We start from the raw sequence: 24085 nt of genomic DNA, 5'->3' as shown, positions 1-24085 counted from the left end.
GCCTTCCACGATAGAGGCATGCCTACCTCAAGGCCTTTTCGATTCGAAATCCTTTCACAGCATAAACGTGTACATTAGCAAAGAGAGCTGAGAGTCAATGCTTAATACCTGTGCTTACCTCTTAACCGGGCTGTGGAAGCTCAGCCAGAGAGGAGAGGCAGGCAGATGGACAGAACCGAGGGTTAGGTGAGTTCAGAGAGTGTGTGATGGTGTGAGAAACTGTGAGTGTTAGGAAGGAAACTAGAAAAGGGTCAAATATGAAGGAATGGGGAAAGGAAGAGAGGTAAAGGACAGACGAACAAAGAAGCAAACCAAACAAGCAGGAGTGAAATCAAACAGAAGAAAAGAAGCCAAACGAGTGAATGAAACACAGAAGTGTAGGGTCGGGCCACAGAGAAAGAAGAAAAATAAATGACATGAACCAGAAGGTAGAAGTATAAGAGGAGCCTAAAAGGAGGACTCGCAACAGGAAAAATCAGCGAGCAACCAGGTAAATAAAAAATGATAGCAAAAACAACGCTACGGACTCATGAAAAAAGTAAAATCCACTGGTTCGTCCTCCACCGACTCCATGCAATAAAATCACATTACTTTTACAATGTCGAGCTGGTGATGTGATCTTTCGACGACACTTCGCCCACCTTCTAACCGGTTACTCGTGCCTGTCTCCAGTATATACAGATTGTGGCCAGAGTCCCCGGATCCTGTCTTTCTAATGCCCCTTTCCCCAGGTGTGTACAGGTAGGACAGCTGCAGAAGCAGCCTTGCCTGGGGCGAGGTGGGGAGACCTGCACGGGGAGCGAGGCACAGTGGCTTGGCTTACGTCAAACACACACATACCCCTCATATTCCTGGAAATGATAGCGTGACATTCAAGCATATCTTTCCTCAACAAAATGTGTGGTATCCGGCTGGAGATTCTGACAGCCAGAGGCCCCCATCCTCTCTGCCACCAGAGCCATAATACACAAATGACTGCCCCACATATTAAACACATCTTTACATCCTCGTGCACAAAAATGCGAGAGGCAAAAAGAACAAATGATGGACACAATGACAAACATTCACCCGAGTACAGAGAACTGGGCCGAAATCTATCGCATCTGCATTGCTAGACATAATGCTTACACGCTGTACATACCGTGTATTGTACACTTTCAGACTGCGAGATAATTGTGTAAATGCTGAGTAGATTACCGTGTATAACCCACATCACTAAAATAGAATGCGCTATTATCAAGTACTACACACCGAAATCCATCATCATTGTCACCCCGACGCACAACACCGCAATATTATGCACCATTGTGCACATCACAGTGCTCTGGGTGGCCCTCGATCTCACCAACGCAGTACCTTGCACAGTTCTTTTCACCACTAAAGCTGTCCTTAGGGCCCTTATCAACACAACATACATATCATTGCCAGCACCGCAATAGTTTGTGCGTTTCTCATTAGCACAAAAGAGACGCTGTTAGCGGCATCACAATACCCCACACAGTCACCATCATCACAATAGGATCATCTGGGCCACCATACCCTTCAAAGTGATTGGCTCCACCATTGTAAGCATCATCAAACCTTGCACAGTTCTCACTGTCACAATAATATCAGGTGGGCCACAAACACCTGCACAGTCCTCCACACCACAACCTGCTGCACCATTATGGGCATCACACTGCTGCACGTGGGTATCACTACAATGCACTCCGTCATAATACCCTACACAGTCATCATCACCATAACAGGTTGCACCATTGTTAGCACCATACTATCCTGCACAGTCCTCGTCATCACGGCAAGATGTCCAGCTGTCAGCACCACAAAACCACCCACAGCCCTCCACGCCACCTTAAAATGGATTATACGAGACCCCTATTATCAGCACTATAGTCCCCTGCACAGTCCTCACCATAACGATAGGCTGCTGCTATCGCAGCACCACAATACCATGCACACTCTTTCAGCAAGACAATACCCTGCAGTGCACAGGACCACGAAAGACGCGCCGTTATTAGCGTCAAAATACCATTCCCAGTCCTCCTTGCCACAGGATGCTGCACTCCCATCAGCACCACATTATGCTGCACACAGGAATCACTACAGTGAGATGCATCATCATCTTCACCACAATACCCCAACACCGTCTTCATCCCACAGTAGGCTGCACTCATATCAGCACCACAATATGCTGCATATAGTCACCATAATATCACACAAAAACTGCACTCATACCAACACCACAATATGCTTCACACAGGGATCACTACAGTAAGATGCACCATCATCTTCACCACAATACCCCACACCGTTCTCACCCCACAGTAGGCTGCACTATTATCAGCACCACATTATGCTGCAACAAAGTGATCACTCCAGTAAGATGTCTCATCATCTTTACCACAATACCCCCCACATAGTCCTCGCCCCACAGTAGGCTGCACTATTATAGCTTCATTATCTTCACCACAATACCCACACACTGTGCTCATCTACACAATAGGCTGCACTAATATCAGCCCCACAATATGCTACACCAAGAGATCACTACAGTAAGATGCATTGTTATCAGTATCACAATATGATGCACATAGGGACCACAATACCCCACAGTCCTCATCCCACAGTAGCCTGCACTTTTATCAGCATCATAGTACGCTGCAACATAATGATCACTGTAGTAAGATGCATCATTATCTTCACAACAATACCCAAACAAAGTGCTCATCTATACAGTAGGCTGCACTAATATCAGCACTACAATATGCTGCACCAAGTGATCACTCCGGAAAGATGCATCATTATCTTCACCACAATATCCCCACATAGTCCTCAGCCCACAGTAGGCTGCACTATAATCAGAACCACAATATGATGCACATAGAGACCACAATACCCCATAGACCTCACCCCACAGTAGGCTGCACTATTATCAGCACCACATTATTCAGCAACATAGTGATCACTCCAGTAAGATGCATCATTATCTTCTCCACAATACCCCCCACATAGTCATCACCTCACAGTAGGCTGCATTAATATCAGCACTACAATATGATGCACATAGGGACCACAGACTCGTCGCCATAGTAGGCTGCACTATCATCAGTACCACAATATGATGCACATAGGGACCACCGACTCGTCGCCATAGTAGGCTGCACTATCATCAGTACCACAATATGATGCACATAGGGGCCACAGGCTCGTCGCCATGGTAGGCTGCACTATCATCAGTACCACAATATGATGCACATAGGGGCCACAGGCTCGTCGTCTTAGTAGGCTACACTATCATCAGTACCACAATATGATGCACATAGGGGCCACAGGCTCGTCGTCACAGTAGGCTGCACTATCATCAGTACCACAATATGATGCACATAGGGGCCACTATATTAAGATGCACATTCATCTCCGTAGCAATACCCTGCACAGTTTTCATTGCACTATTATCCGCACCACAACACCCTGCATTATCATCATCCAATAAGAGGCACCTTCATCAGCACCGCAGCAGCCTACACAGGACACATACCGTTATCAGTATCATACCATTCAGTTCTCACCACCACAACAGATTAACCTTTATCAGCAGCACAATACCTTGCACGGTTTTCTTTGCTGTAATAGGCGGCACTATTACCCGCACCACAAGAGGCTGCATCATCATCATCATCAGCACCACATAAACACTCCATTATCAGCATCACGATACCGTGCAGCTCCTCGCCACCACAAAAGACGACCCTTTATCAGCACCGTAATGCCTCGCACACATCTCATTGCCACAATTAAACGCGTTGGACTCGCGCGACAATCACCATAAATGACCAGCACCGTTGTCAACACCACAATACCGCGCAGTTCTCGTTGCTGCAATAAGAGGCCACAGTATCAGCTCCTGGATAGCGCGCACCATCTTCATCTTTACAGTGTCTTGCACCTTCCTTCGTAGCTCTAAGTGCCTTCAGCATCCCAGAGAGAGCGCCCCTCGCTGCCATTGCAAAGCTGTGCCTTCACACCCTGAGCACCAAACTAACATTTACACTGAATTATTATCATCACTGCCGCGGTGCCCCGCACATTCATCACTAGAATACCATGCACCTTCATCGTCATCCTAATGCCAGAAGCCTTCATCATTTCAAGGATACCATGTAACGTAAACACTCCTGTGCTATGTACTTTTGTCATTGCAGTTCGCCTACCTCGGAAAGCTGCGAGACCCTAAGGGCTTTCCAGGTTCTACCCTAGTGCTTAAACGACAACTTGTAATTCCACACAAAGACAATTGTGTTGTTATGAAGAAATCGCCCACAATCTGTTGAAATCACCGCTCTGTACCCGCACACACCCATGCCCCCGCGCAGCCACTGGCACACGCACACACCCATGTATACCCTCTTCTCCCCTCCGAGTCCTGGGCTCAGATCGGCCTCGCATCCTGTTAATATTCCACCGGGGAGCGCGGCTGGGCGCCCGAGGCTGCCCAGGGCAGAGGAATGCTGTGATGTCAGGCTGCAGGCAGCTCCTTTTCATCCCAGCTCCTAGCAGGCTGGGGACGCCAACAAGGCGCCAGTTTAACAAATATGAACAAATGTCCCTTAACTTCCCACTCCAGATGTGGCAAGAAGGGACCCCCGGCTTCAGTGCAGCTCCGCCGACATCTCTGGAGAAGCCGACCTTATCGGCGGCAGAGCCCGGCTCCCCTTCTTTCCAGCGCTGCGCAGCCGTCTCCCAGCACATCCTCTCGAGTTGAGCAATGATTTATCTCGGGCACCCATAAACAACACAACTCCCTCACAAACATACAACAATGGCAGCCCGGCAGTGACAGACTCCCTGCCATAAATCAGGGACGGTGGGAAAGCGCGCGCTGACTAGGGGCGAGAGAAGGCATATTCCTAAAAAAAAACAGCAACGAAATGACTGCACGGGATAAAACGCACACGCAGACTGCACTGCCCCTGCGAAGAGAAATGGCCCCCAATGAAGATGGCTATTTGTCAGATTTTACGACAATAACATTAATAACAAAGAATGAATTTCCATGGACACACAGGCGCGGGATGCCCTGCTACTTACAGCGTTCCTGCCCACGGTCTGGGCTCGGCTCCCAGAATCGCTTTATGGCACGGCTCCCCCCCTCTCTCCCTGTCTCCCCTTCTCTCCTCGCTCTCTCCCTCTCTCTCTCCCCCCTGCCATAGGCTTGTTTTTTAAAGGACAGTTGAATTTCACGTCAGACACAGGGAGACCGTGTCTGCGATTTTCCTGACGAATACATATCTATTCTGCAACCTCTGCATTAATTATTTAATGAATCACGTGGTCCTGGGGAGGGGGCGTGAGGGGATTGAGGGGGGTCTCCCACTTTCGTACTCAAAGGACCACTATGACCTTCCACAGTAGCGTTTGTTCTTGTCAATTGCGACCTGGCGCAAAAATAGTCATATATTTCAATCTAGGTATTGTTGAAAGGTTTGTAGGCAAATGAATACACATCCCTGCGAGAGGATAATGCGACGTTCACACTGAGAACACACTCAAGCAAACGCATATGTGTATACATGTCAAAGACGTTTAGATAGAACGTAGAGGCACATGGGTGTGACATGTGGATGGGTACTGAGCGCCAACGGTACTCATGTTTGTCTTAACTTGTCTAAGCTAGAACAGCCGCTGCATGCGCCCCTCTGCCCTACCTGTCTCTGCCCAGCCTACCCACCCACCCCTGTCCACCCGGCAGCCCACAGAGCCACCCCATCTTCCACAAATAACACCGGACGTGTATCAGGGCGCTTACCACTGACCACCGAGTACTACATGAAGGAATTCAAATGCTTCACAGCCCTACCCTACGGGGCATGGGGGGTGGCTGCCCTCTTACGGCGATGGCACAGGCTGGTCTTTCATCTCAAAGCCAGGGATGGGGGAAAAGAAACTCTTTTTCGTGTCCGCAAGGGGGGAGAGATGTTTGAGGTGCCAGTGAGCCGAGATACCATGGCAGCGAAGCAGTGGGTGCTTTGAGTTTACACGAGACAAACGAAAATCGCTTGAAAACAGGTCTGCGCTTGCACCTCTACCTGCTACCACAGCGTTATGCGGCTGTGCCGTCGCCATTTTGGAATGGTAAGGTTAGGCTCCCCTCCCCTCAACGCCTGAAACAATAGGAAGGGAAAGGCGTCTACAGACAAAGGCAGTGGGCAGTGTGTGCCTGCCAGCAAGAGCAGCCACTGGCACTGTTCAAAAGGATAAGAGGTGTGAGTGTGTGTGAGGCTTTCATTCTTCACCGACTCGCGGGCTTACATACCACTGCACACAGAATCACGCACGACGAAAAGAACATGCACACATCGAAAGCAGGGCGAGCAAGCGACCCGCACACTGTGAAAAGACACCTGACGTCCACTACGAAAAACTAGACTCTACTTTTTCATTTTAGTGTGCTGAAAAACAAGGAGTCGTATGCAAACGTTTTACCTTCTATGACGAGCTTTTCCGTGGTAGTTAAATAAGAAAGATTGGGTGATATCAACATATCCAAAACAGAGTCCCTATCCTCCCGAATTCGTTATTTTTTTTACAAATTAACCAGGAAAACAGTGCCTTCAACAAACGCACTAAAACTAAAATAAAATCAAGTCTAAATGAAAATTTCGAAAACTTTACAAATAAGCATAACCTAAAATATCCTAAGAGACATTAGCAAGAAGCAAGAAGAAAATGAAAATGGCAAGTAGGTTAAAATGAGACCTCGCCAATTCAGGAGAGCAGTTTTAATTAAAGCCCGATGTGGGGACTTGAAGCAAGTAGGCTCGCGGAGGCTTCCAGGGGGGTTTCAAAGCCACTTTCTTTGGAGAGACAAAACCTACGTTTATATAGTGAGAAAAAAACCCGGCGTGGTTAAGAGATTTAAAGCCCCTGCTTCCAATGGCCATCATAAATCTGCCAGTTCACATAACACGCTCGGAGAATCTGCAAAGCGCTTCCCAGCCGCCCTCCTGCTGCCCCCACCTCACCAAAACCCCCACCCCTTAAACTCGAAGCATGTTGGCGACACACGGGACATTTGGCGTGTATTTGTCTTGTTTTCTGTTTGGTAACCATCTGAAGCAACGCGTTTGTTTGACTCTAAACTCTGAACAACCCCAGGGCTGACACAGAAGTTCCCACGTCTCCCATAAAACCGCCACACCTTCCCTGCAGTAAATTGTCGTTTTCCAAAAAGCAGGCTTATTTTTTAACTGCAAAATGGGCGTTCTGAAACCATGTGTGTCTGCAAGCTTTTACGTGCACTTTACGTTACAATCGATCAATACGCCAACCCCATTAATCATGAAATAAAAAAACGGACATAGTCTGTTTTCTTTTTCTCTGTGTGAGCATGGGGCTGGTGTGAGAGTATATGTCGGTGCTGGGTATGTGGGCACACTTTGATGCATATATACCTGTGTAAACTGCTGTCTTTACCTAGCCACTATCCATAATTGCGTGTGCGAGACTATAATTATATATGTATGTATGCCCCCATTATGTATCTAATATTCCATTTTGATTTTATAGCAGTCCCCTTGAAAAAGCTGTGTTATTCAGAGCAGCTAACAGTGTGTACTGAGTACATTTAGTATGACCAGCACAACCGAATGAAAATAATATTGCCAGTAAATGTGCTGCATAATTTTAATTTTGCTCTGCATAATTTAGTAATCTTGCTGCATGATTTAGTCTCAATGCAGGATAACCCTAGAAGTCCTGATAAAGTTAAAGCTCTGTGGGGTGGTTTTCATAGTTCCCTTTGATATATTGTTTTTTATACCACTGCATTTTGTGCAATAAAACTCCCAAACATATCACACACACACACATATATATATATATATATATATATATATATACATCTTCACACACACACTTACATAATTAAAACAACACCTATATATCATCTCGTCTAGCTCTTCTCGGTATATAGGCACAAAAGTGTGTGACAGTTTTCTGTGCATCTTATTTTTGTATAATAATGCTAGCTTTCCCAACCTCAGTATATACCAACATTCAATTACACACCTCTCATTATATAGATACTTATGCCTGTGCGTGTTCACAACTGCACAAAAACATGTATACTTATACATCGATCCCCTCGGCATATGCACCTAGACTTAGATGTGTGTGTGCCGATACGAAAAGAAACAGACACACATTCCATATGGCAATCTGCATACCTTACAGATTCCCTGCCACAGATAACAACAGGCAGGCATGACGAATTGCTCTAGGTTTACTTCACCTTTTTCCCTAAAAAAATCACATTGAAGTTAAGAAAGTAAAAATAAATTAACAGTGAACCCACTGCAGATGCCCCTAAATTCTGAGGAGACTCGTAAATATCAAAGAAGCACGTGAGAGGCTGTGATACGTTTAGCACCTGAACCGGCTAGGTGTAGTAGGCCGATTACACGTGCACTTGGGCTGTGCGTTTATGCTCATGATAAAAGTCATGAAAGGTAATTACTTTTAGGAACTACTTCCGCCTTCCTCTAAAACGTGCAAAGCTTACTTACATGGAGAAGTTGTATTTACGAGAAGGTCTGTGTGGTTGGGAGGAGGAGGTGGGGTGCGAGCACAAAGACTGGCGACTCTGGGGAATTTTCCAGATCCTGCACCCTCACCTGAACGCCTCTTCGGTGCTTGTATTGGGGGGGGGGGGGGGGTGCGGTTCTGAACTGGAGCATATATAAGTAGACCTGTGCCCCTCTCTCCGCCCCAGAGACATGCCCACGAGCAGTGGGGCACCGGGTTACATGTCTGAAACAAAATGGAAGCCACAGGCGCAATAAATCCAGGCTTGACTCCTTCGCCTAAGCTAAATCAAATACAACATTTACTCAGGACTTTAATCTAAGAGTTGCACAGATTTTAAAAACTAAAGTTTCGAGTTTAACATTCTGGTTAACAAAGGTGTGCACACAACGCCGTGCACATGGGGAACTCCTAGACTCATACTTCCGGTAAATAATTTTGGAGGCGAACTAATAGTGTATTGGCAAGTCCCCGGCTCCCCCCACCGGGGCAGTGAACAAGAAGCCCTGGGGTGGGACAAGGAGATAAGAGATATCCAGGGGGAAGAGCAGCAGGTCTAACCAGAGGCTGCCTCACTTATCTCCTTGAACAGGCCTTCGGTGTCCGCCGGGGCAGGGATCCCGCTGCCCACTTCTGAGGCTGGGGGAGTTACAGAAAGCCCTGCAAAGGTCACGAAGCTCCCGGGGTCATCCTCTGGCTACCACACTCGGCCCATCGCTCAGGGAGAGCCCTTGTCCTCTGAGTGAACCCGCCAGAGCCTGCAGCTACTCCCGCGCCCCATGCCAGACGCTGGGGACAGATACACGAAAAGGGCCTGGGTAGAGGCGCAAGCACCTTCTAAGGGGCCCTTTGTAAAAATACATTTTTCTCCGTTTCTCTCCCTCTCTCATTTTCATTGATATTTATTTTTTAAATCAGAACACCCTCCTCTTTCTCCCTGCCCCTGTGTCTAACTCTCAGCACCCAGAGTCCTTTTGCGGATTTTGTTTGGTGTCGAACAAGACATATTACAGCTGTAGGAAATGTTAAGAATAATATTATATAGCATCATGCAGACTTGATTTATCAGGAAATTGGCAATACAGTTCTAATGTGTTCTAAACAGGGGCCCCCAAAACACGTCTTGCCTCGGGCTCCTAAAATCCCAACGATTGAGCCAAAATCTCTTGAGCACAAACTGAGGACATACATTTGTCATGTGAACCCCCAAAGAGTCCGATGTATATAGATCGATCGCTTCTTTAATCACAGGCACCGTCCACTCAGTTTACCACATTACGATCTAGCAAACGCACCCTTTTAAAGAGCATAACATGGAATAAACGTTTGCCGACACTTTCCGCGCTTTACTTCTGTATTTAACCCATAACTAAAATATGTTCTTGCAAAGATTATATTGCTTCTGTTTAGTTCACCACATGCAACCATTTCAAAATTCAATTTGTTAATGCATTCGCTTTGTATTTGCAGTTTTGCTGTTAATAAAAAAACAGAACCTGCCAGAAAAAAATCGTGCTGGGAGAACAAACATAAATAGCATTTCTCTTTCAACACCGGAGGCTGAGATGCTGGAATTCCTGTTCAGTCTTGCAAGCGCCAGGCAGGGACAGAGTCTCGCCGTGTCCCTCAACACGCAGGCCCGCTTTATGCTGACACATATCTGTACACCAGTTTAAAAGCACGTGAAAACAATACAAAAAAAACAGAAGAAGTGCATCCCATCACGGAAGCAGCCTATAAAAGCAGAAAAACACCATCAAAGATTGCAAATGCAGAATATGCAGCGAGAAGAACGTGGCCTACTTTAGGTGCAGGATTTCTAAGTTAGGGTGAGACAGCAAACATATAAACAGAATGGTAAACAAATAACTGTGGATGAGGTTTATGGACAATCTACCCAACCTGAAACAACAGAAATAAGCTACCAAGCAGGCAACCAAAAAAAAAACAACTTTTCAGATTTAACATTTAGACTTGAAAAACCCATCTGCATTTTTATTACCTTCAATGCTTGCCTCCGCTGAGGATGGTGACATGGTGCTTGCTATCTTCGTAAAGTCAGAAACAGTTTTCAACTTTTATGGCGCAGGTTTGTTTGTTTTTTTGTCCTGAAGGTTCCAGAAGTTTTCGCCCTTAGTCATTTTTCTGGCACTGGCTTCCACACCCCCTTCTGGGGCAGCAGACGGACTCGCAGATTCGCTGTTCAGTAACAATGGGAGAAGATACGGTTAGAGGCTGCGAATGATTAATGGTATTCTGTATAATTCTCACATTTTTCTTGGCTCTGTCTACAAAATAATGGCGATGGACTTTAACGGCCCCCTTGAAGCCTCCTCTATTTTTCGCTGCTTTCTAAGCTTCTGATGAGCGAGGTCCCCATTGGCTTTCGAGAGCGCGCATTCGGGCAGCATATGCGCTGTAAATTGTATTTTTGTTTCTTTAATTTAAGGTCATGCATCTGAAATGAGGCTTGATCCTTTCGTTTTCCCCCTTTGTTTGCACACCGGGCACTTTAAATAAATAGTGCGGCACAGGGGCCCATCCCTCTTTTATTATTTCTATAGTTTCCGTGTAACCCCCGCCAGCACTAAAATGAGAGCTACAACAGCTGAAATGATCACATAGGTCCCCGGTGCGAGGGTCTGAGCGCCCGCGTGCCTTTGTGCACCACTACAGCTTGCGCATTTCAAAGAAAGTAGTGTTTGTGTTACCTTCCCCTCGGGCATCGCTGCCACTGCGCCCACCTCCAGACTCACAACCCTATCCCTTTTACCACGAGCCTTGCTGGGGGTTGAGGCGAGGCAGTTGGTAGGTTTCCTTTAACTGCCGGTGTGTGGGTCTCTTTATCACCTTTTTTTCTTGTATGATTGTGCACATGTATGTTAGGGCAGGGAAGCCCGGCGTCGCTTCCGACGAGTGTTGCTCTCTGATTCTTCAGAGCTTAATGTTATTTTGGGCCCAGCACTATTTTCGATTCTGCCTTTGAGAAAGAAAATGAAAATTAATACAGGGGCCGTCCCTCCCAATGGTTGCCATCTATCTTGTTCCTTATCTATTTGCTTGTCAGCCTCTGAGCAATTGCAGCAGCCAGAGAGCCCCTTTGTGGTCTAAAGGTACAACAGAGGCTGCAAACAGTGAGAACCATCTAAGCCAAATTTACACTCATTAATGCACTGAATAACCTCATGCAAGGAGCTGCCACATACCTGGGCGCGTTATAGCACCTTAGAATTAGAAAGGCCCAAAGCGAGCGAAAGGGGGCTATCTGGGCCGGCCAAATTGGGCGCTGCTTCTTAGTGGGGCTGGAAAACATAAACCGCGTTTACTAAGATCACATAAATCATGGCCGCCTGCCTGCACCTCCCCCGTCTCCACTAAGAGGTGGGGTATGCAGAGAACCCACACTCAAGCACCGGCCATTTCCAGCTAGGGTCAGTGGAAGCCTGCGTGTCTAAAATACACAAATGCACAATATGTGTATAAACAAATCACTACAGTTTAAAGGCTCACAGAAGACACTGGGTGCTGCGGACATTCAGATCGTAAACCGCTTTATTTCGATCGTCACTATGTACAGTTACCACAGACAGCTTCACAAGGAGGTGGGGTAGGAATGAAGCAGAGGGGAGAACCCCACCCCCCCCCCAACTCATAGGAATGTCAGGTACAGAGAATATGGACCGAAGGAATATGTGCAAAGTCCACCCTCTTCTTCCTGGCTTCCCAGGCACCCCTTTCCATGAATGTCCACTGTCAAGAAAAAAAAAAAGAGGGGCTACTCCCCCAGCGAGGATGGGCGCGGGCTGAACAAAGACCCCACATGTCTCTCTGGAACAGCCCAGAATCATAACAAAGGGCAATAAATACACGGCAAGTGAGGGTTGGGTATTTTACGGACGCAGAGGGTACATTTCTACTTTTTTCCATAACATCATTTCATGTCCGAGTATGTTCAGAGTCCGCATCGTCTGCTCACTAATACGGCAGAGGCCTTCCCCGCCGCTGCGGGGTCCCCTCCCTATGCGCAGCCGTCGCCCCTGTGCCCCAGAGTGCTGGGTTATAAGGAGATGCTTCAAGTCTCGAAACACGGCGTCTTTGAGACAAAAAAAGAGGCAAACAAACGAGGAGGAGAGGGGGTGAATCCCCAGCTTTCTTTGTCGGCGGGGCCCTCATTTATTACAGCCAGGGCTGCTGTGTCGCGGTGATGGCGGCATACGGCCCATCCTTTGTAGCCCAGAGTAAACATGACAAATGGCCCAGGGTTTGGCGTGAACGCAGGGTCCATCTCGGCCAAATGTGAAGCAAGAGCCCCCCCCCCCCTTCTTTGTGCTGCGAGCAGCAGGACCACCGAGCATGTGCTCTTTGGAGCAGGAGTTCCCTTCTATAAATAACAGATTCCTTTTGTAACGAGAGGGACACCTCGTGGAATCCCAACAATAATGAAAACAAAAATCCGTCCCAATGTCCAGTGGGTCCGAAGGCGGCTAGAGGCTGCTGGGGGGCCCGCCAGGCCGCGCGCCGGGGCTGGAGCGGATCTTGGTGTTGGGCAGTTTGTGGTCCTTCTTCCACTTCATGCGCCGGTTCTGGAACCAGATCTTGATCTGCCGCTCGGACAGGCACAGGGTGTGGGCGATCTCCACCCGCCGCCGCCGGGTCAGGTAGCGGTTGTAGTGGAACTCCTTCTCCAGCTCCAGCACCTGCTGCCGGGTGTAGGCGGTGCGGGAGCGCTTGGCCTCCGCTCCCGAGTAGTTGGGGTTAACTAGGCGAGAGAAGGAGAAGAACGAAAGCGTGGCTTACTGTATGCATTATACTCCAACACGTGCCTGTCTGTGAGTCTGTACTCACCTGACTGACTGCCTGCTTATGGAAGCCACCTACCTGCTTCACCTGCTTCCCTCCCCTCCCAGCCATATGTTTACTCGTCCACCCGCTATCCATTCAGCTACCCACCAAATAAGCAAACCGGGCCAGCATCAACTGTCAATAAATATACCCTACCCGTCTACACAGACATCCACCTTTGTTTCCGTCTAGCCACCTTAAGCCTCCCAGTCCGAGCCACCTGCCGACCCAACATCTATCTATCTTCCTACCTATCTATCCATTCATCCATCATCCAGCCACCCTTCACCATCACCCGTTTGTCTACGCACACACGTACAACAGATGCACCCAGATCACCCATCCGCTCATCTGCCCGCACACCCTCGTAACTACCTACCACAGACTCCTGGCCTATCTGTCTCCCTGGGTCTGTCAGACATTGGCCTTTCTGAGACATACAAGCAAACCGTGCACGAGAACCAAACAGCTTTAATACAAAGGGACACAGCACATGTCAGATACATATACCTGTGTGCGTGCCGGTGCATGCCTGTGCTTTGATTCCAGGAAGAAAAAAAACTCGGTGGGGTGCTATGATGCACTTGGTGGAAAGGGGTGGCTGCAGGGTGTGATGTGTAACCATATCCACGCACACGTGTTGCTCTCGCATTATTAAAGTTGACCCAGTTAATAAAGCCTGAGGATTATACACACACGGGCACACACTAAAAACATGGTAATAGCTAGTTCTACCCCCACTCCTAGCCCCGAGTGAACCCCAGTCCCCAAGTGTCCGCATGTTTTTCCAATGCCGCCGCAACCCCCCCCCCCCCCCTAAACACAATGTTGCAAAAAGGCCCCCGCGGACCTGATTCACCGGAGCACCACGATAAAGGGGAGAGTGATGGGTGCCCCCGCACAAAAATAAGTTCCAATACTTATTATTAATACTTAGCGCTGGGTGGGGAGGGAGGTGTCGGCAAATGCAAAGGAGGAGCGGGACAGGGCAGGAAGGACTTCAAAGGCAACTTTGAGCAAGGAGTGCAATAAAAATTTATGGCGGATGTAATTATTAGCGCCCAGCAAACAGCAGCTCGTAAATCTCCCGGCGCTAGTTCCCTTTAAACAAGCGCTGGCAAAGGGTTCCTGCAGCCCGGGCTGCCAGCGTACGGGGTTTACTTACGCGTGGTGACATGCACCTTCTTCATCCAGGCGTAGACCACCGGCTCCTTGCCAGGGGGGCTCGGGTGCATCAGGGGGGTCTGGCTGCAGGAGGGCGGCGGCGGGCTCGGGGTCCCCGGCTCGCAGAGGGGGCCGCGGCCCCGGCTGCTGAGAAGAGCGGGGGCCGGGGGCTGGCTGGCGCCCAGACACGAGGAGTAGCGCTGCTCCGGGCACGCCGGACGGAAGGGCGCCTCGATCGGCTGCTGCGGGAACCTGCTGTCGGCGTCTCGCCTCTGACCGCTGTACAAGTCCGGGCTGTGGCTGCTGGGAAGGTAATCCGTCTGGCAATATTCCTCGCAGGGGGGGAACTTGGGGTCCACATAGTTGGAGTTGACCAAAAACGAGCTCATGGCCATTAATTTGCCTCGGAATTGCACGCACACAACCCCCCAAAATGCACTAAAATTTATTCCTGGACCCTGCCTCGTTTTCCTGTTTCCCCTAAACCCTCCTCCCTGCACTGTCAAGTCAAGAAAGTTAGCTTTGCATGTGACGGCGGGAGCCAATGGCAGCCCGCCTGCAGTCCCGGATCAGGAAGCAGGTTGGCGAACACCACAGGTCCGAAGGCATCAGCAGGCAGGGCAGTTGTTTTTTTTCCCAGCAATATTTACATATTTTCAGGCTGCTGAATGTCAAGGGGAGGTGGGCTGGACCAAGTCCGTTTAGGGGGCTCCAATGCAGGTACCAACAACCCGTAGCCCTCCCTGGGGGGACCTGAGCGAGTACGACCCAGCGAAGACTCCTCTCTTTCCCATTAATAGCAATATTCACAGAATATTCTGTCCAATGCAGAGAGCCCTGCAGGGGTCCCGGCTGACTCCACGCGCAGGGGGCTCGGGGGTCTCTGCCTGGCGGGGGTTTACAGATATGAAACACAGGGGCTGGGGTCTCCCTTCTCCCCAGCTGCTGGCCTCGCACAGGGGGCTCGGGGGTCTCTCCCTGACGAGGGTGTACAGATATGAAACACCAGGGCTGGGGTGCTCCCTGCTCCCCAGCTGCTGGCCTCGCGCTATTGGAAGAAGCAGCAATACGTTCTCTGCCTCCTCGCTGGCCACTGGCAGAGATAAATAGGACACTGGCCGGGTCGATAGAAAATTCATCAAGTAATTTGGGGGTACCCGCGTTACTAAATCACATTTAGGTATGGCATCGTATTCACCAGTGCCAGGCACGAGTGCGCACGGGGCTGAAGACACACAACACGCTCCCTGTAACTTGCATAACAGCAATACAACAACAGCATCAACAAACAACACAGCTCAGACCATAGCGATGGCGCACCCTTATCTTTAATGTCAAACGAGGTCACCTCGACAACAACTGCTGCCTGCCGCCTTTCCCTCGTGGGACAGGGCCACTGACTACATTGGGGTGCTGGTACAGAATTATGGAGAGTCGCCTAATGCTGGTGACGCCAACAGACGTAAAGTTGAAGAATGTAATTTCTATATACATTGTATTTCAAGCGAATATGGCTGTGCATGGCTGTCTTTTGTAAGAGCCCCCACTCCCCTCCCGTCTGTACATCTAGAACCTGCGGTGCCGCTCGCCTCTGCTCTGTCCAGGGCTCTGTAGTGTTTGTGTCCACTACATATTCCCCTAGACACGAATTTGTGACTCTTGTGTTTTTTCACACAAATTCGGATCTACAGGGTACATATAGAAGACAGTAATCTCTCGAGTCAGTTCAAGGTGCGGGCCATCTTCCTGGTGACAGGCTTGGTTCATATCAGCAGAGGACAGAGCCGCCACTTCCGCCAAAACACCGACATAAAGTTAACTAGGCAGCCCCTCCCACCATACTCTGCATGTTTGTGTTCAATCACGGCAAAAACCCACCCCTCGTGCAAAGCAAAGCCACCCTTTCAACAGGTAAATGTGTCCACAGCTGTGAGTGTAGTGTCCTGAAGTGATCGAGGAGACCAGACCACACAACCACAAAACAACGAAAAAGGGAATCAGTAGACAACACACGTGGGCTTGCGTCACGCACTGCACGAGTTTCATTGGGAAACACTAACCAAGGGTTACATGAGCAATTTCTCTATTATGCAGTTCACACAACATTAAATCCCCAGCTATGTCTGAATGTGAAGAGGAGACCAAAATGGCAATTTTTACCTTTTCATCTGACACATTAGCGTCTTCAGAAAATTTTAACAAAAAGCGACTCAGTTTACTTTTGAAAATGGTGCAACGGTGGTATTTTCTAATCATTGTCAGGTGTGAGGAATCACCTAGACCTAAAAAGGAATGGAACTGGGTGAGAATCCCTCTCCAACTGCACACAATTCAAAGTTATTGCGTTTTTAAAATACAAAAACATAAACATTTTGAGCTGGTGTAGGTCACCCGTGGTGGTAGATACATGAGAGCTGATAAAATGAACATTCAAAATACAGGTGTTACGTAACACTCGAATTGACGCAGTGGCCATCTTAAAAAAAATACAGGGTGTCAATTTAAGCAACACACTAACGAAACCAACCCTGTTGGACACAATATAAAGTGCCCCGCATCTACAACTATTAACACATAACAATAACAGACACGCATGGAGAACCCCTTATCATAACGACAGGGAAGTATGACACACACAAACAGCGCCTTAAGGCCCCGTGCAACACTTACAGGTCCTGACGAGCCTCTCACCTTGTTATGCACAATACGAGGTAGGCGCCTGTTAGCTTCACACTGGCGTGCGGCTCCCTGTGCACACTGATTTGCAATCACGGACTCTACATAGGCAACGGAACTCGAATATTTACACATTATTTTATAGAGACAGCATGGATTTAAAGCTGATACTCGCAGTACCAGCCCGTAACGGCGGAGTAGTGGCTACATACAGTTTACTCTCACACATGGAGTCACACCTGCGCCGCCCGCACTGCCCTTTCGTGCCTGCTTCTAAAACCTCTCTCCTGGTGTCGCTAAGGTACATAAAGGACCCGTCGTCATTTCTGAGACCCTGTCGCTGGCCGGCACCACCTCTTCTAGACCCCCTGCCATGCCCCGTCTCCTCAAGAACCCATAGCCCCATCTACATGTTTTATGAGGGCCATAAAACGCCTGCTATTTGGAAGGCAAGCCCGCTCTGTTTATGGCAGTTCCTAATCCCCACTTCAAACGGAGAGGGTGACAGGGGTGGGGGGGGGGGGGGGGGGGCACTGTACAAACTGAGCAACCCCGCTGCGCGCTGCACACGGAAGTGGAGCAGGGCCTCAGAAAACAAGCACGGGAATGGGGGGACTGCAGGTGTGACCTGGGAACGGCTGTACCCGTGGCACGGCACATTTGAGGCACCTGCCCCTCGAAGTCACAAATCAGTTTGTACTAGGGGGGTGGGGTCCTGGCACTACCTCTCTCTGAAACGGGCTGGGGGCGTCCTGGCCCTTGCACTGTGCGCTTCCACAGGTTCCCAGTGACCTCCACACAAGGGCGATGTACATACCTTCTTTTCAGCGAATAGCCCTCCTTCGTGCGACATCAGCAAACCCACGCGCCAAGACCGCCACCTCCGAGCCACAACTGCGCCTAAGGAGTAAGGTCCAGGGTTCAGGCCGGGGCTGCTCCCTCCCCGCTTTTTCCGCTTCCCACCCTCTTCTGGTCCCTTCCCTCGCTGGTCTGTGGGATGTCCCCCAGCAGACATCGCTGCAGCGGAACACTTTTGTCTTTAAACCTAGAACGGAACTGCTCTCTGTTCCCCGCCACAGGCCCAAATGAACATTTTTGGTGGCTAAGCCCCCACACAAGTTTTTTGGTGGTATTAATCTCTCCGCCTTGGCAGTCTTTGTTAAACAGCTAGGCGTGTCGTTTCTTCCCTGCAGGATTTTCATATTTGTGAGAAGCGCTGACCTGCGTTTCACCCCAGCCAGGGCTCTCCCTCGCTGCCTGACGAGCAGCCTGCCTCGGTCACACTGAATGCGGCCGACCATTAACTTGGGAGAAAAATTGGCCTGGCAAAGAATTGCATTCTCCCCTGAAACCCCCACCCCACCCCTCCCCTCCCCACATACACCCATGTTCACCTCGCGCTTTAACGCAACTCGCCCTTAAATTCACTATACACCATTTTTCAGGAAACTACTTTGAAAATAAAAACAATTGCATTTTTGGCATACACCAAAATCGAAGCTGTAGGTGACAATACTTTAATAAGTACGAGATGGAACACAGATTCCAACTTACATCTCTGAACACAAACATTCAAGGTGGGCATCATTCCCATTTCCCTGGGGTACAGAATAAGAAATACTATAATACACGCGCGGCCTGGAAACTAGTCTCTGTTACTCTGAAATCAACATCCCCTTAACAGAGTCCAATAGAAGACGAGAGCATGTTTACCAACACTCTCCGAAAACAAGAACCATGTTATCCTTCGGCTGGCAGGTACGCAGATAAAGCGCCCTTTGTCTTTTGGGGAGTGCAATTATAAACAAAAATATGTGTGGCAATAAAACGACGAATCTCGGATCTGAAACAGCTACATAGTTTTGGAGTGTTCTTCAAAATAAATCCCGAATCAACTAAAAGAAGCGTAGCGTCCTGCATTTGGCGGGATCGTATATTCTATGGTTGCATAATTTGTTGCAATGATTACAGATTTGAAATATGCCCTCTTTCATAGCATAAGTGCGTGTTTATCATAAATAACGTATACTGGAAAACAGTTTGGGTATAGCTTTATGTTTCTCATTGAAAAAATATGAACTGCAGAGAAACGGCTATCTACAGGGAATGTCTTATTATTGGGCACATTTATTTCACCAGGGAACTAGAACAAATGCTTGCCGGGGCCTTTTAGGAGCAATTCAAAATAGCGTACACACAAAATGGATATGTCACATTTTTGGTTTTAAAATATGTAGTGTGGCATTGGTTGGTGAAACGCTACAACTAAAAGCCAGCTATCAGAATTCGGATTCAATAGTCATTTCTTGGCCCCCACATTAGCTGGCTTCCCATCTCCACGGGGAACGCCCTGGCAACGGAATATCTGCAGACGAGTTGTTTAAGCTACTCTACAAACGTAAAACATGTTTGTTATCACATCCAAGTGTAACAGGAGAGAGGGTTATTTATGTTTTTTTAATTTTTTTTTATTTTCAATAGAGGAAAAATGGCCGTGGTCATTATATCTTAGCAGTTTCGACTCATAAATCCGAAGAAGAAACGACTTCCACTGAAAACTGGAGAAATGCTTTTGACACACGACCTGTTACTTGCTTTACTTAGTGACGTAAGTAGAGCAGCTTTTGGGGCTGTAGAGTAATACAAGAATAGCTCCATAATCGCAAAGTTAATCTTTTAATTACAACAGACGGTCAAGTTTTCGTTTTCTGCACAATTGACTCAGATTTGAGATACATAATGTTCTTTTTTTTCTGGTCAACTAGATGGTGTTATCAGTCAGAGAAACTACCCGTGAGGCCCACATATTCACTACCACACATTAAAGAGTAACGTGAGCGGGTTTTATTGAATAATAATCGTAAATACTTACACTTTTTAAAGAATTCCAGTAGTAATAAATGTTATCTAGCCACTACACGTCTAAGGATGCCCTAATTCGATTTAAGACATAAATGCATAATTTAGCTAAACCAGTAGTAGCCGATTGGATGTATTCTCCTTGCATATAGTACTACTACTATAAATCGCTTATTGAAACAAGCAATTCACTGTGCAGGTGGACAAACAATTGTAAAATTCAAATTTTTCATAAAAATGCAGCAGTCCCCCGCCCCTTTGTACCGGTCCCGGTTAGTTTAAAGCGGCACGTCGAAGCGCAATCTTTAACAAATGGCGTCGGTGAACGTATTCCTGCTTGGAAGGAACACGCTTCGGTCTTATGAACCCAGATATTCGACAGAGTTCATCCAGAGGTAAACCCTCGCCTCCCCCCTCTCGCCTCCCCCTCCCATGCTGCTGCTGAAGTGGCTCCACAGCGCCTGCCCGAGGTCTGTAGGGACCGCCATGTAATTGGATTTAATAAATGTATCTTTGCTGGGGTATTCTTTTAATTAAATTCCATTCAGTACTTCGAAGGTTACATGTTTCTCCTCTCCCAGCTGATTGTAGTTGGCCTGTTCTGTTCCCCAGTAGTGAACGTGACTGAGCCGTTCAAATTATTTTTTTCAAATGTTCGAAAAAACACTGCCCTTTGCCTCTTTTTTTCTTCCTTTCTCTCCGACTCTGCGTCTTTGACTGTCGATCGTGCACTGTCTGTGCCTTCCTTCTTCCTCCTCTCTTCATCAGAGGAGGAAATGTCCTCTCCCTCTCCATTGCACCGACGTCCAGCCTGCTGTCAGACGCACACACACCGACTCGCACGCACAACGTAAACTTTTGACCCTCAACTTTTTGACCCCTCCAGTTCCAACCCTAACAAGCCCCTGAAGGCTACATGCACCTTCTGTGACTTGAAGAATAGATAGCTGGTCTTCTTAACATGCATTTCGGGTTGATCGCCTGTGCAGAGAGGTTGCCTTTTGAAAACACATTTTGTAGTTTCATCGAGTGGGGAGGTTTTTAAATATGTTTGTCAGACCCGGAACATACCTTTTAAGCCTTCCCTGCTGCAGTCGCCTCGTTTATTGAATACGTTTTGGATTGTGTTTGCCTCTAGGGTGTCACATAGGTGAGTTGTGGGTGCTGTGGCCGGGTCGGTGTGGGAGTGGGCGGGGTGATAGCAGAGATTGGGGAATCTGAGGGGCCGAGGTTCCAGAAGAAAATAAGGCAGACACAGACTCCCTGCGGCCATATCTCCCTCTCCAAGCCCGTGAGCTGGACGCGAGGCGGGCTCTGCTGGCCATCCGGGGGCGTTGCATGCTTCCAAATAAAAACCCGATCATATAAGCCACGCATTCAAAGGATTTTGTATTTAAAAAGCATTTGTCTTATTAGTGTATGGAATAGATTAGAAAGAGCGTCAGATTGTGGTCAAATTATCTGTGAACCATTAATACTAAATTATACGTTTCTCATTTGTTAAAAAAATGGGATGTTACACATTTTTTAGAGAAAAGATTAAAACAATTGGATAGGGGCGAAAGGTGCCTTGTAGAAATAAATGTTTTCTATGCATTATATAAATAATTTATTTTGTAAATGATTTTTGGAGAGTCCTAGTATAGAGGTTTCTGACTAGAGGTAATTAAACACGGCAATACAGGAGAAGATAGAAACGTTTTGTTTCCCAAAAAACAAAAACAAACCGATTTCTTGTGGCGTATTAATAAACAAAGTCGGGGTAAACGTAGTCAATTTGGAGAGTAGATGTGCACTGCTGAGGCAAATCACCACACCATGTCTCCGAAAACCAGATCGAATTCGATATCGGCATTTTCTGTGCCCTTGAACACGACACAAACAGCAAACGAAGTAATGCGAAGTATTCAAAATATGGAAAGATTGCTGACAGGACCTGAGAATGAAAGGGGACATTGGGCGTCTCCCGTCCCCTGGACGATATGTTAAATATCTACTTACTATGAAGACCCTTTAGCACGTAAGAGCGCTTAGACTTCTAGCACCGCTATTGCAGTGTTTACTTCATGGTCAGGTGGCCATCTTTGACTAGGAACCATTATTATTATTCGTTCGCCGCCATCTTCATTAGGGTTGGTACTATCTTTATAAGTCTCATGGTTGTGCGTCGTTCTTATTATTATACATGGTTCGGTGTGTTCATCTATTGCATCTCAATTCTTAATTAGTTTTTAAAAATAGGATACCAAAGCTTTAGCAGCGAGCAGCCTGTGTCCCCACCCTCCCCTGCCTGTGTCTCCGCCATCTCTTGTGTACCCACCCTCCCCTGCCTGTGTCCCGACCCTCCCCTGCATGTGTCCCCACACACCCCTGCCTGTGTCCCCACCCTCCACTGCCTGTGTCCCCACACTCTTCTGCCTGTGTCCCCACCCCCTGCCTGTGTACCCACACTCCCCTGTGTCCCCACCCTCCCCAGCCTGTGTCCCCACCCTCCCCTGCATGTGTACCCACACACCCCTGCCTGTGTCTCAAACCTCCACTGCCTGTGTCCCCATCTTCCACTGCCTGTGTCCCCACCCTCCACTGTCTGTGTCCCCACCTTCCCCTGCCTGTGTCCCCACCCTCCCCTGCCTGTGTCCCCACACTCTCCTGCCTGTGTCCCCACCCCCTGCCTGTGTACCCACACTCCCCTGTGTCCCCACCCTCCCCAGCCTGTGTCCCCACCCTCCCCTGCATGTGTACCCACACACCCCTGCCTGTGTCTCAAACCTCCACTGCCTGTGTCCCCACCTTCCACTGCCTGTGTCCCCACCCTCCACTGTCTGTGTCCCCACCCTCCCCTGCCTGTGTCCCCACCCTCCCCTGCCTGTGTCCCCACCCTCCCCTGCCTGTGTCCCCACCCTTCCCTGCCTGTGTCCCCACACTCTCCTGCCTGTGTCCCCACCCTCCCTGCCTGTGTACCCACACTCCCCTATGTCCCCACCCTCCTCTGCCTGTGTCCCCACACTCCCCTGCGTCCCCACCCTTCCCCGGCTGTGTCCCAACCCTCCCCTGCATGTGTCCCCACCCTCTTCTGCCTGTGTCCCCACCCTCCCCTGCATGTGTCCCCACCCTCCCCTGCCTGTGTCCCCACACTCCCCTGCATCCCCTTCCTTCCCCGGCTGTGTCCCCACACTCCCCTGCATGTGTCCCCACCCTCCCCTGCCTGTGTCCCCACCCTCCCCTGCATGTGTCCCCACCCTCCCCTGCCTGTGTCCCCACCCTCCCCGGCCTGTGTTCCCACACTGCCCTGCCTGTCCCACCCTCCCCTGCCTGTGTCCCCACCCTCACCTGCCTGTGTCCCCACCCTCCTCTGCATGTGTCCCCACGCTCCCCTGCATGTGTCCTCACACTCCCCTGCTTGTGTCCCCACACTCCCCTGCATGTGTCCACGCACTCCCCTGCTTGTGTCACCACACTCCCCTGCATGTGTCCCTACACTCCCCTGCCTGTGTCGGCACACACTCCCCTGTCTGTGTCCGCACACTCCCCTGCATGTGTCCCCGTACTCCCCTGCATGTGTCCCCACACTCCCCTGCATGTGTCCCCACACTCTCCTGCCTGTGTCCCCACACTCTCCTTGTGTCCCCACCCTCCCCTGCCTGTGTCCCCACCCTCCCCTGCCTGTGTCCCCACACTCCCCTGTGTCCCCACACTCCCCTGCCTGTGTCCCACCCTCCCCTGCCTGTGTCCCCACCCTCCCCTGCATGTGTCCCTACACTCCCCTGCCTGTGTCGGCACACACTCCCCTGTCTGTGTCCGCACACTCCCCTGCATGTGTCCCCGTACTCCCCTGCATGTGTCCCCACACTCTCCTGCCTGTGTCCTCACACTCTCCTGCTTGTGTCCCCACACTCTCCTGTCTGTGTCCCCGCCCTCCCCTGCCTGTGTCCCCACACTCCCCTGTCTATGTCCGCACACT

General features: G+C 49.1%; 2 protein-coding genes across 9 annotated transcripts in view; both read right to left on the bottom strand.

Annotated features, from left to right (window-relative positions):
- HOXB3 (homeobox B3) overlaps window positions 1-24085 on the bottom strand; it is a 69452-nt gene that overhangs the window by 20462 nt on the left and 24905 nt on the right. For 4 of the 8 annotated variants that reach the window (XM_086924254.1, XM_086924253.1, XM_086924255.1 and 1 more), the window contains one exon: window positions 10586-10782. The gene's annotated coding sequence lies outside the window, so the exon portion shown is untranslated. Of the gene's footprint in view, window positions 1-5088; window positions 5160-10585; window positions 14225-18082; window positions 18172-24085 lie in introns of those variants that run through there. The other 4 variants (XM_086924252.1, XM_086924258.1, XM_086924257.1 and 1 more) reach the window with 3 other exon arrangements.
- Window positions 12118-17200, bottom strand: HOXB4 (homeobox B4). Its single transcript, XM_086924265.1, has 2 exons — window positions 14591-17200; window positions 12118-13342 (listed from the first exon to the last, which is right to left on the bottom strand). Exons 1-2 carry the CDS (start codon window positions 14982-14984, stop codon window positions 13068-13070), a joined length of 669 nt encoding a protein of 222 aa, XP_086780391.1. The 5' UTR covers window positions 14985-17200; the 3' UTR covers window positions 12118-13067.

Source organism: Lissotriton vulgaris, chromosome 5, assembly GCF_964263255.1.
Source record: "Lissotriton vulgaris chromosome 5, aLisVul1.2, whole genome shotgun sequence".
Taxonomy (NCBI): Eukaryota; Metazoa; Chordata; class Amphibia; order Caudata; family Salamandridae; genus Lissotriton; species Lissotriton vulgaris.
The sequence above is the reverse complement of the archived record's forward strand: the minus strand, read 5'-3'. Positions and strand labels throughout refer to the sequence as shown.

Bases quoted from the DNA above. Each gene is read 5' to 3' on its own strand.
- HOXB4 (XM_086924265.1), bottom strand. From the start codon at position 14,984: ATGGCCATGAGCTCGTTTTTGGTCAACTCCAACTATGTGGACCCCAAG. The intron at 13,343-14,590 runs GTAAGTAAACCC...TCTCTCGCCTAG, and splicing joins GAAGGTGCATGTCACCACGC to TTAACCCCAACTACTCGGGA.